Genomic DNA, 11,994 nt, shown 5'->3' with positions numbered 1-11,994 from the left:
TGGCCTCAGAGCTGATTCCTGGGGCTCCACAGAGGCCGATGTCCCACTGCACTGTGTCTCCGGGACAGTCAGGGCGCCAGACCACACCCATGTCCCTGCCACTGACACGGGACACAGGTGTGCTGTTCCCTGGGGCCTCAGAAACACACTTACGTGTTTGTACAAAACCCTGCAAGTGGCCTGCGTTCCTGTGTGACATCACCAGGTCTCCACCCAGAACGTGCTTTGGGGTCTGTCCCCCCCACAGGGTATCCTGCAGTGCCGTTCACCTCTGGACCCAGGTTTCCCAGGGGTAACATCCCATGTCCCCATGTGGGCACGCCCAGCCGCGCTTCTGACACGCCCCCCCCAGGGAGTGGGAGCCTCTTCCCTGCCTCCCCACACCAGGCTCTTCCTCAGGACGCTGGGACAGGGGTTTTGGTCCCTGTCCTTTCCCAGCTCGCCCACTGCCCGCCAGCAGGCTCCACCTTTGCCACAGCCTCGCAGCTTCTGGGTGAGACGGGGCCCCACCCCAGGGTGGTGGCACTGGGGTGCTGAGGGCTCTGCCCACAGGAGCTCCCGACTCCCAGACAAACGGTCCCTGTGAACGCAGAATGGCTGGGCAGGGAGGGAACATGCACACGCTGGACTCCGCGTAGGTCTACTGTAATTCTCAGAGGTGAGAGCCATACAGAAACCCCACAGAAACCATTTGTGTGTCCATAAAACATCCTCACCTTCCCACCCCACCCACGCCCCTCCCCCCTGGTGTACAAGAACCTCAGACCCTGGGCCATCCCCACAGCTCCGGGCAGCAAGCTTATGGACGGTGAGCAGAGACGGGTGAGCAGGCCCATGAACAGCAGAGAGGTGGAGAGGGACGAGCTCCTGTCCCGCCACGCGGCCTCCGTGACCTGCCAGTGGGCCAGTGGGGGCCGCCGGAGAGGCAGGGCAGGTGGCAGCTAGCCTCCCTCGACATGTAACCGGAGTGGCCCTGGTGGCACCCACCTTTGTCCACCACTGCGGGCCACACAGACAACTTCTCGTCACCTGTACCTCCGAGAGCCCAGTAGCAGGGTGGTCAGACAGTAGCAGTGAAAATGTGACCAGGACACAGCAGGGCCACCTGCTGGGTCTGTGCTTGGAGAGCAGGCTTCTCAATGGGAATGTCAGCGCTGGGCGTGCACCCGTCACCCTGTGCCTCGGGCAGACCTGAGTCTCCAGTGCAAGCTGCGTCAGCTCCTCTGGGCCGCAGGCTCCTAGCTGCTCCCCGAGGGGCAGATGGAGCCGCACACGGGCAGGGCAGAGCACACCTCCTCACCGTCCGTGGGGGCCTCGCTGCCCACGTCCCTGGCCTCGGGTGTGGGCCGGGGCTCGCCTGTGGGGTCCTGGCCCCTCTTCAGCCTGGTGGGGAAGCACAGGGAGGGGTTTTGTGCAGCTTCACCAGCAGCCCTGGGACACGTCTCTCTGGCCACGACTTGTCTGAGGACTCCAGAAGGTCCCTCAGGGACGTGGCTCTGGGGCTCCCAAACATGGACCAGGCGCCCTGCCGGGGGTGGGATGGGGAAGACCCCTCCTGGATAGGCTGGCACAGCAGGGAGCTGATGGCAGACGTGGGGTGCTCAGGCCAGCAGCACCCTCTGGCCACTCGCGGCCCTGGCACTGGGAGCAGCAGAGCTGGCGAGTCTCAGTTCATTTCCGGCCAGAAGCTGAAAGGAGGCTTCATTGAAGTGTAAGTTCTGGGGTTAACAGGGCTTTTCAAAGAGCCTGGCCCAGTTCAGTTCTTTCCCAGGCCTCTGACTTCTGGGCCTGGTGGCCAGTGTCCTAAACCAGGGCTCACATGTCATCCTGGTCACCGAAACAGAGCACCTGCCAGTCCTGTTCACCTTCCCAGCCAGAGCTCAGAGCCACCTCCACCAGGAAGCCCTCCGTGCCTCCCGTCACCCCTCCCCGTGGGCCCCACAACACTGCAGAGCTGTCTTAGCTATTTGTGTCCTGTTGTACCTCCCTGTCAGCCAGCCGTGCCCTTTCTGGCCCAGTCCCTGGCACTTAGTCAATGTTTGCTGAGTGGGGTGGGAGTTGGGGTGGCTGTGAAGGGGCTGCCCAGGAAACTGGCAGCCCTCATCTGGGAAGCCCACCGAGTGTCTCCCCAGGAAACTCTGGCCACTGGTCCCAGTTTAGAACTAAAAATGCCCAAAAAGCTCCTTCTGCACGAGCCTGAGCAGGGCCCTCCCACCCTTTCCCCCCAGGGCTGCTGCTCGGGAACCCCCAGGGGGGCAGGATCAGGCTTCCAGGGCCCACTCATGCCATGTGGCTGCTGGGGCTCAGGATTCATGTGGCCCAGAAACCCTCGGCGCATTTCCCAGACTGCCCTCTGCCTCCGTGTCCCAGCCACACTCACTTTTCTCTGTTAAAGACCACAAAGTCTTGCTGGATGGCGTCGAGGCAATCCTGCAGGTAGTCATTTTCCTGTTAGTCAGAACGAGCAATGGACAACGTCAGGTTCCCTACGTCCCCTCAGATGCCATCCTGAGCGCCTGTGCCTTTCTCCTGTGGCCTGAACTCTGCTCTCAGGAAGCCAGAGCACCTGGGGGTTTGTACCTCCCAGGGGGTCCTTAGCCAGTGACCAAAGTATTTCCTGTGAGGAAGCCCAGCCTCCTGCGTCAGAGAGAACACTGACACACAGCAATAACTGTGGGACCGACTTGGCTGGAAAGCACACCTGGCTTGGCTCCCTCCCCTCCCCCAGCCCTTACGGGGTCCTCTGGTCACTTGTCACTTGTGTACAGAAGGAGAACCTGTCCTAAGGACGTTGGTCGCAGGGGCCGCCCTGAGCAGCAGACTCTTAGGACGGGACTGGAGTTGGGTCCTGCACTGGCCTGATATACGAGGTACCCGTCACTGGTGGCACGTGGAGTGTGAGTGGGGGGTGCAGTGGGAGGCTGTGCTGGCCACTACTCAGCTCTCGCGTGTTGGGAATGTGTGGGGAAGGAGTCGCCCCATGGCCGTGGGGATGGTTGGTCATTGCTGGGCACTGGGGTCGCATGAGCAAGTGACAGGCTCAGGGCCGCTCATCCACAGCCTCGGACACAGTCCTGTGGCGCAACCTGCACCATCGGACCTCAGAGGGTCGGACTCCCAGGTTTGAGAGGGGCCTGCGTCAAAGCCAAGGCCTGACGGGAGGAGCTGGCTCCGACACCTGGGCAGGGCCGTCTGAGTGCACTGCACATGGGCACCGTCAGCAGAGGGCCACCCCTGCTGGAGAAAACGGCACCCACCCTCACGTGGCTGCAGCTATGCCGGCTGCAGCCACGTGGGTGCCTCGGAATGTGCCCCTCAGGATGTGTGTCCTCCTGCGCCCCGCCCCCAGCTTCAGAATAACAACGTCAATGGCTACACGGCCTGCTGAGTGGGAAAAGGCTGGACCTACTGTGCTGAGGTGCTGGGCATGGGCCATGCGCTGGCGAAGGAGGGTCTTGCCATGAGGGCATCCCCCTGAGACTTGGCTCTACTTCCCTGGCAAGAGCGCCAGGAGTGGGTTCTCATTTGCTTCTCATTCCCACCCAGAGGAGGAAGTGAGGGAATCAGGGAAGTGAGGGGATCAGGGAAGTGAGGGGATCAGGGAAGGAAGTGAGGGGCTCAGGGGAGGGAGTGAGGGGACCAGAGAAGGAGGTGAGGGGAATCAGGGAAGTAAAGGACCCAGAGAAGGAAGCGAATGGCCCAGAGGAGGAAGTGAGGGGTCCAGGGAAGGAGGTGAGGGGCTCTGGGAGCTGCAGATGGGGCTGGGCTGGGAAAGGTGGGAGGAAGGTCTCAGGACCTCTCTGGACTTTGGGGTGACCAGACTGTAGGACTTTCCAGGGGCATGCGTGCCGGGGGCCTGGTGGGGCCCCGGGGGTGGCGGGAGGGGCCGCACCGGAGCTGCACTCACTGACTGGGAGCTGTCCCTGCTGCTCTCCCGGGACCGGTTCTTGGCCAGCCGCTTCTTCTTCTTGTGCAGGGGCCTCGACTCCAGGATCATCTCCTCCAGTTCGAAGGTGGGGTCGCAGTGCAGGCGGCCTTTCTGTGGAGGGGCAGGGTGCTGAGCCTCCCCAGGGTCGCCCCTGCCACCAAAACTGCCACCAGGGCCACCCGGGAGGCTTACGTTGGGCACAAAACCCGGCTCCACCTTCTTCTTACTCAGGTCGTCCCACAGCATGTTGGCCAGCGACGGGGCGGCCTGCATGTCCTGGAGACTGGAGACACGGTGCTTGGGGTTCACAGTGAGGAGCTGGAACAAGGTCCCCTGTCACCTGGCCGTGGGGAGTTGCCCCACCCCGGGCTCCAGGGAGGTCCCAAGGGTCAGGCAAGCAACCTGGTAGGTGCAGCAACGGCCAAGGGGACAGTGTGGTCTGAGGCGTGTGGCCACGCCCCTGCAGCCCCAGCCCTGGGGTCAGGAGGGACGCTCTGCTGAGGTTCAGCAGCAGGCGGTATCTCGGCTGGGCTAGCTGCAGGGCCAGCCACAGGGCAGTAACCAAGTCTGTTGCCATAGTCCTAGGAGACCCCAGGGTGCTGCCAGCATCACAGCTGCTGGGGTCTCAAAGCCACAGACCCATGGAGGCCGCCTCCCCGATCCAGGTGTGGGACATCCCATGTGGGCCTCTGGGGACCAAGGTCCCACCTGGCCCTGGAGGCGATGGACTAGTTTAAAGTACAGATGCCGTCATGGGGAGCTGTGGGGCGGGTGAGCAGAGAGTGGTCCCTGCCCATCCCCAGCCCTGAGGGAGCTCAGGGCCCCTGGGCTGCTGCAGACCCGCTCAGCCTTGGGAGGTGCAGGGGGTTCCAGGGTCCTCTCTGCTTGCTCCTGGAGGAGGGTGGCCAGGCCAGTGGGAGGGGCAGAGGCCCCTGGCGCTCAGCCCACACACGACCTCCACCAGCACAGGTGACACATGACGTGCACAGCCCAACGTCTCTGTGCCTGTTTGGGTGTCTGTGAAACAGGGTGATGACCAGCGTCCCAGAACCAGGTCATGACGGCTCACGTGGCTGAGTTCGTCACCAGAGCTCTCACAGCCAGGGCTACTACAGGACAGCAGGCCGCCAGACGGGCTGGGAGCAGACACGTGTGTGGGAACCAGATGCCGCCCCCCTCGGCACAGGGCTGGGGGCTCACCTTCCGAAGCAGGGCCACCATCTCCTTGGACCAGGAGGGGATGTACTGGACGCTCATGGTGCTGAAAAGCTGTACCAGTGACTCCACAGCATTGCTGGAGTGGATGTCGTAGGGCCTCTGGACAGCGGACGCAGAGCTGTGCCAGGTGCCCGTCACCCAGAGGCCCTGGCAGCACCCCGCCCCAGCACCGGCCCAGCCCTGGGCGCCGCGCCCCCAGGAACAGCCTGCAGGCGGACAAAGTGGGTGCCTGGGCTGTGTCTGCTCCTGGGCTGGGACTGACCAGAAGAGCCTGTTGAGCGGCCAGGAGAGAAGCTCTTCCAACCCCTGGGCTGGGCCAGGGGATGGGCCCTAGAGGGCCAGAAGGGGCTGCGATCCTTAGGGGTAGGGGGTCTAGGGGTGCGATGCTTCAGGAGACCCCCACACAGGGATCGGGGGGGCAGCTCGAAGCCCAGGTGGCCCCAGCTGGGGAGGAAACCAGGCCGCACACATGGGCCTCCAGGGAAGTGCCAAGGAGCAGCTGCGGGCCAGCTCCCCACCCTGCACCCCAGAGGCCCTGCTGGAAACCCCAGGACCAAGGCATCACTTCCCGCAACCACCCAGGGGCTAGGATGTCCCTGGGACCCTGGGGTGGGGCAGCCCCCTCCCTCCCAGGCACCTGGGGCCTGTGGGCCCAGTCCATGGGCCAAGGAGCTCCGTACCCATCCTCGCAGCAGCTCATAGGCCATCACTCCCACCGACCACCAGTCCACCTCAAAGGAGTAGCCGGTCCCACCATTGACGAAAGACTGGAAGATCTCCGGAGCTTTCCAGAAATGGAGGGTGCAGCTGAGCTTCCATGACCCGCTGGTCCCGGGGACTGGCACTTCAGGCTGGGCCTGAGACCAGGGTGCGCCCAGAGCTGGACCGAGAAGCCACCCTCTGCTGCCCACCAACCTCCTGTTTCAAATCCAGGACCCACAGCCTGCCGTGGGTGCCGGGCTGTCTCATTACCACATTCATAACCCTCACACGTCACTTAGGCTTCTACATACGTATTGCTGCGTGCCCACAGCTATGTGGGAGGGCGGGCTGGCCAGGTGCGTGCAAGGGTGATGGGCCACTCACCCATGTACGGCTTGGTCCCAGCCAGCGCGGTCGCCCTCTCCCCATCCTTTATGATGGTGGCAACATTGAAGTCCGTGAGGTGCGCGTGTCCTGTGAGAAGAGAGGACGGTGCGACTGTCACAGGACCAGAGCCACATCCTGAGGGCAGGGGCCTCCCAGCCTCCGCTCACCTTGCTCATCCAGCAGAATGTTGTCGGGCTTGACGTCTCTGTAGAAAGAGCAGAAAGTGGGGACATGAGTCCAGAAGTCCTTCCTGCTCCTGCCCTGTGATTTCCTCGCAGGACCAGGGGCTCCCCCGAGGGCCTCCCACCTGGGCAGAGGTCTGAGATGCCCGACAGAGGCACTGGGAAGATGCTAGGGCATAAGGCCCCCTCCCCACCTGGCAACGCTCAGACAAAGCTGAGTGAGACCAGCCATTGTGGTCTGTGTGGGGGCCACCTCCAGCACAACCTGCCGAGACTGGACAGACAGCAGGAGAGAGCTCAACACTGGACACAGAGGGGCCACCGCCCCACAGGACAGAAGCAGAGCCTCTCCCAGAGGCCGGGCTGCACACAACTGGAGAATGGGCTGTGCGCAGGCCTCACCTTGCCCAACTCCAGGCCCTCAATACATGTGTGGTGCTCGTCATAACCAGATGATAGAATCCCGAGGACAGAAATGTTAAAATCCCATCTACTTGACTTTATGATACACCATACGGTATTTTTTTGGTTTTGCTCTATGAGTGCAGTTTTACCTAATTTCATCTGCTTTAAGCGGATGTTAACATTAGTTTGAATTCCCCAGGGATATGGCAGATGGACAAACGGGTGCCGCTAGGTGGTGGCAGGGATCCCGCCATTAAATGAACCAAGTGAAGGCCACCCCGATGTGGCCAGGCCCTGCGGGCCCCAGGAGACAGCAGCTGTGTGTGCTCAGCCCCAGCTGGGGTTGCTGGGGCAGGATCCCCTCCAGGTGGACCTCAGCTATGCGGGGGGCGAGCGGGCGAGGGGTGGAGCTGGCCCAGGTGCCATGCCTGGAGGCAGGTGTGTGTTTCAAGGTGGGGTGGAGCCCCAAGAGCCGTCGGGGTTCTGTTGAGGGGTGGCTGTGCCCCAGGTGACGGCCCCGCAGCCAGTCCCGCCCTGCCAGAGCTGCACACACCTGTGGATGATGTGCTGGCTGCGGAGGTAGTCGAGGGCCAGCGCCAGCTCGCAGATGTACAGCCTCACCGTGTCCTCGGAGAACTGGACGTTCTGCTGCAGGTGGTAGCGCAGGTCCCCTCCCAGCAGCAGGTCCACCACCATGAAGATGTCCTCCTCGTCCTGGAAGGAGTACCTGGGGGTGCCGGGGACCGGCCACACACATAGCTGGGGGCAGCCTCATGGCTTCTGCCACACCTGACGAGCCCCAGTCCACACCCTGTCCCCACTGAGCACTCCCCAGGAGCAGGGTCCAGCCTCAGGTACTGACTCTGCCCCTGCTCAGAGCCAGGACCCTCGGCGTGGCCGTCCTGATGGAAGGTGGACCAGCTGGGGACACAGATGCCTGTGAGTGACCAATGGAGAGTGGAAAACAGCACCGTCTCTGGGCCGTTTCCTTGCTGCCCTGGTCTTCTCTTCTCTGAAAGGGACAAAAACATCTGTTTTGGAAGGTTGTTAGAGAAGAAACTGAGACGTGAGGATGCTCAGGCAGTGCTGGGTAAGGGGCCGCTTTCTAACAACCAGCATCTATGGTAATGGTGTGGTGGTGACGGTGGTGATGGTGGTGGTGGTGGTGATGGTGGTGGTGAAGGTGGTGACGGTGACGGTAGTGGTGGTGATGGTGGTGGTGGTGGCAGTGGCAGTGGTGGCAGTGGTTGTGGTGATGGTGGTTGTGGTGATGGCGGTGATGGTGGCGATGGTGGCGGTGACGGTGGTGACGGTGGTGGTGAAGGTGGTGACGGTGACGGTAGTGGTGGTGATGGTGGTGGTGGTGGTAGTGGCAGTGGTGGCAGTGGTGGCGGAGATGGTGGTGGTGGTGGAGGTGGTGGTGGTGGTGATGGTGGTGGCGGTGGCGATGGTGGCGGCGGTGGTGATGGTGGTGGTGGCGATGGTGGTGGTGGTGATGGTGGTTGTGGTGATGGTTGTGGTGATGGTGGCGATGGTGGCGGTGATGGTGGCGGTGATGGTTGTGGTTGTGGTGGTGGTGGTGGTGATGGTGGTTGTGGTGATGGTGGTGGCGGCGTTGGTGATGGTGGTGGTGATGGTGGTGGTAGTGGTGGTGGTGGTGGAGGTGGTGGTGGTGGTGGTGGTGGTGGAGGTGGTGATGGTTGTGGTGATGATGGTGGTATTGATGGTGGTTGTGGTGTTGATGGTGGTTGTGGTGATGGTGGTGGTGGCGGTGGTGGTGATGGTGGTTGTGATGGTGGTGGTGGTGGAGGTGGTTGTGGTGGAGGTGGTGGTGGTGGTGGCGGTGGTGGCGGTGGTGGTGGTGATGGTGGTGGCGGTGGTGGTGGTGATGGTGGTAGTGGTGGTGGTGGTGGAGGTGGTGGTGGTGGTGGTGGTGGCGGTGGTGGTGGTGATGGTGGTAGTGGTGGTGGTGGTGGAGGTGGTGGTGGTGGTGGTGATGGTGGTGGTGGTGAAGATGATAAAAAAGATGATGATGATGCTGATGGTAACAATGGTAACAAGACAATGGTTTGAGGACCTCTTTCCACTTTGGAGGTAACTTATTGTTAATCAACTGGCTCTTCCAAGAACAGTTACAAAACATTCTTTTTTTTTCTGTGATCTTCCTCTTCCTGCTCTCTGCAAGCCACCCTGTCCTCATTCTCAGGGGAGCTGGCCTGGAGAGGGTAGTACAGATTGGAGCCTAGGGAGGGGGCACAGGAATGGGACCACAGAGCAAAGGGACTCTGGAGCCAAGCTTCTGAACAAGCACGGGTCCTAGAGAGCTGTGGACAAGAACATGTGGCCTCCCACACTTGCAGGAGAGGCTGCCGTGGCCCCGCTCTGCCTGGCCCTGGAATGGTGAGAGATGTCCCTGGGCAGGCCGGCCTGTAGGGATGGTGACCCCAGCTACAGCAGGTGGCGGAGGAAATCATTAACCACAATGACGGCTCACAGCCCCATGCGCGTTTATTGTCTGCGTGGACTCGCCTAAACTTCTACAGTCTGGTGAGGAAGCCACCCAAGCTCCGTTCCACAGAGGCAGGGACTGAGACAGGGCAGAGGGACCCAAGCCAGGGGACAATGCTCCTGACCATTAGGCAACTCTGCCTCCTAGGGAGAGGCCAGAATGCCTCAGAGGAGGAAAACCCTTGGTTTCTTTGTTGCGAGAAGCCCCAGTGCCAGTGTTGTGGCCCCAGATGGAATTGTTCCTGCAAGGCTGTGGCTGGCCCCCCACAGTGAGGTCCTACCTGACCCCACCAGGGGGGCAATCACCACCCTTGAGATTAGGCATCTAACCCTCCCAGCCTCAGGCAGTGGTGGCAGGTTTAAGGGGTGCTTGGATACCCCCAGCTTTAAAACCCTTGTCTCACAACAATGAAAACAGGGCAATGGCCATGATGACACAGGTGGCCCCGCCAGCCCCTCTGCCTGCCTGGAAACCAGATGGCCATGGGGGCCACAATGACTGAGGCCGGGGGCCATGTGCAGATGGGGTGGGAGGGGTCTAAGGATAAGTGCCTTTTCTTTCTGGCCTGGGCAGCCCTTGGCCCCACCACAGCCTGGTGGCCCTGAAGGCTTTGGTCAGAGACTTCCTGTGTCCACACAGCTGCCCGGGCAAGGCCACGCCCCCACAGCACATCCAGCTCCCCCTCCTATGTCACTACTGAGCAGGACCATGGGACTCCACTGGGAGGGGTGCAGGTGAGGCTGCTGTCCATTTGATGTCCCTCCTCACCTGTGTTGACCCCTGGACAATAACCGGGGGAGGGGGATCTGAGCTGTGAGCAGACCCCTGAGAGACCTCTCACCAGACCATTTCCAGGACACGCTGCCCCACTCTACTGTCCCCATACTCTGGTTGGGCTGCCTGTCCCTCTAAGTTCAGTTGGTGGAGACCCAGGTCACGCTGGGCACGGTCCAGTCTTCCCGGGGCACTGTGGGCCCAGAGCACATTTTCCACAGGCCTCTCCGTGCTGTGAGACCCACACCGCCAAGGGCCCTTGGGAACCCTGCCCACCTGTGAGCGCAGCAGGAGCACAGGCCCCAGGACAGGAGGCTGAGGGCTCAGGAAGCCCTGTGCCGGGAGCACTACCGGGGGAGAGACGGCTGACCGAGGCAGCCTGCTGGTCCTACACCCAGGGGCTGTGCTTGGTGCCCATTCTGTGGCGGGAACTCAGTCCGGTCCTCAAACTCCCCGCCTGACTTTTTGCCAGAAGCTCCGTGTGTCACAGGCCTCCTTTGTGGGAAAGCGGGGTCTTCCTGCAGACCCGGAGCCCCTCATCAACACAGTATGTGTGACGCCTGGATGGCTGTGGCCCCGGGGTCCTGGAGAGGGCAGGGGCTGGGCTGTCAGGACTGAGGGCAGTGCTCCCACTCACCAGAGGTTCACCAGGAAGACATGCTCGACCTCTTGCAGGATCTCCAACTCCCGAAACACGTTGCGGACCTCGTCACGCTCGATGCACTGCTGCTTGTTCATGTACTTCATGGCGTACATCTTCTCCGTGTCCCGCTTCTGCACTATGCACACCTGCAGGCACGGGCACCTCAGCACGGCCGCCCACGCCCGCCTGTGGCCACCACTTTGAAACGATGGGGGATAATTAAGTCTTTGGCGGTACAGGGCCCCTGTGCACAGGTGCTTTCTGGCAGCAGGCAGGCCTACTGTGGTGTCACGCTCCTCACCAGTCATGACCTGGGCAGGTGGTGTCACCATCCTTCACCCCGGCCTCCTCTTCTCCGGGCTCCACACAGCAAGTGGTGTGGAGAATTTTGCTGGGGGATGAGACGACCGGCTAGCCAGAGCCCTGCACCCAGGAAGCCCCCATGAGTGACAGCTGCCACCTCAACAGCCCACCCTTCCTGGAACGACAGTCTCCCCTTCCTGTGCCCTGAGCACTGAACTGCAAGGACAGTCAGCAGCACTGGCCCTGCTCACTCCGCTGACTGCCTGGCGGAGAGGCGCAAGGGGTGGCGAGGACAGAACACCAGGAGCGGGAGGAACTCGAGCTGGCTTCTCATGGCCAAGGACATTCAACCAGAATCAGGGACAAAGGTCCCCAAGGGGAACGAGGATTCATGCATAAAATTGTGGGCTGGACAGCCAGCACCACTCAAGTCGTGGTGAGACCCCCCCCAATGACAAATGATTTAGACCATTTCTGAGGCTCCTCACACCCTCTGGTCTCCAGGTCTTCAAGGAACAGGGTGGAAGATTCTAAAACTCAAGGTCCCAGCTTCATGCAAAGGCAGGTGGCCTGGAACAGACCGGACATCTCAGTGGACATCAGTGTCTCCAGCCAAACCTGCTGGATCCAACCCTTTGGTGAAACCCAGAACCCTCGCCCAGGAGCCCATCTGAGAAGATGAAGGTGCTTTCTTCCGAAGACGTTCGTTGCAGTGTAGTTTGTAACAAGACTTTCCAACATCTTAACATCCAACAACCCTGTGGACATGAGCCTATGAGCTCAATGAAGAGTCATGCGGCCACAGACGTCACGCCGTGTGACAGTTTTCACCATGCCAGGCGGAGATGTCACACCACACCATTAACGTAAATGACGTTGACATGACGCAGCCAGTGTGAGGACAGCCTGGACGAGGGGAGGGGACAAAGAGGGGCAAGAAAGC

At 61.4% G+C, this 11,994-nt stretch overlaps 1 protein-coding gene across 6 annotated transcripts in view; it reads right to left on the bottom strand.

Annotated features, from left to right (window-relative positions):
* Positions 1-732: 732 nt before the first annotated feature.
* STK32C (serine/threonine kinase 32C) overlaps positions 733-11,994 on the bottom strand; it is a 51,436-nt gene continuing 40,174 nt past the window's right edge. The window contains exons 3-12 of one of the 6 annotated variants that reach the window (XM_081074854.1): positions 10,743-10,894; positions 7,376-7,549; positions 6,403-6,440; positions 6,233-6,322; positions 5,827-5,930; positions 5,129-5,245; positions 4,121-4,246; positions 3,908-4,039; positions 2,381-2,448; positions 733-1,383 (exon numbers count right to left, since the gene is read on the bottom strand). In XM_081074854.1, coding sequence (XP_080930980.1) covers positions 1,239-1,383; positions 2,381-2,448; positions 3,908-4,039; positions 4,121-4,246; positions 5,129-5,245; positions 5,827-5,930; positions 6,233-6,322; positions 6,403-6,440; positions 7,376-7,549; positions 10,743-10,894 — 1,146 coding nt within the window. In that variant the 3' untranslated portion in view covers positions 733-1,238. Of the gene's footprint in view, positions 1,384-2,380; positions 2,449-3,907; positions 4,040-4,120; positions 4,247-5,128; positions 5,353-5,790; positions 6,004-6,232; positions 6,323-6,402; positions 6,441-7,375; positions 7,550-10,742; positions 10,895-11,994 lie in introns of those variants that run through there. The other 5 variants (XM_081074855.1, XM_081074856.1, XM_081074857.1 and 2 more) reach the window with 5 other exon arrangements.

This window comes from Rhinolophus hipposideros (genome assembly GCF_964194185.1).
Source record: "Rhinolophus hipposideros genome assembly, chromosome: 15".
NCBI lineage: Eukaryota > Metazoa > Chordata > Mammalia > Chiroptera > Rhinolophidae > Rhinolophus > Rhinolophus hipposideros.
The sequence above is the reverse complement of the archived record's forward strand: the minus strand, read 5'-3'. Positions and strand labels throughout refer to the sequence as shown.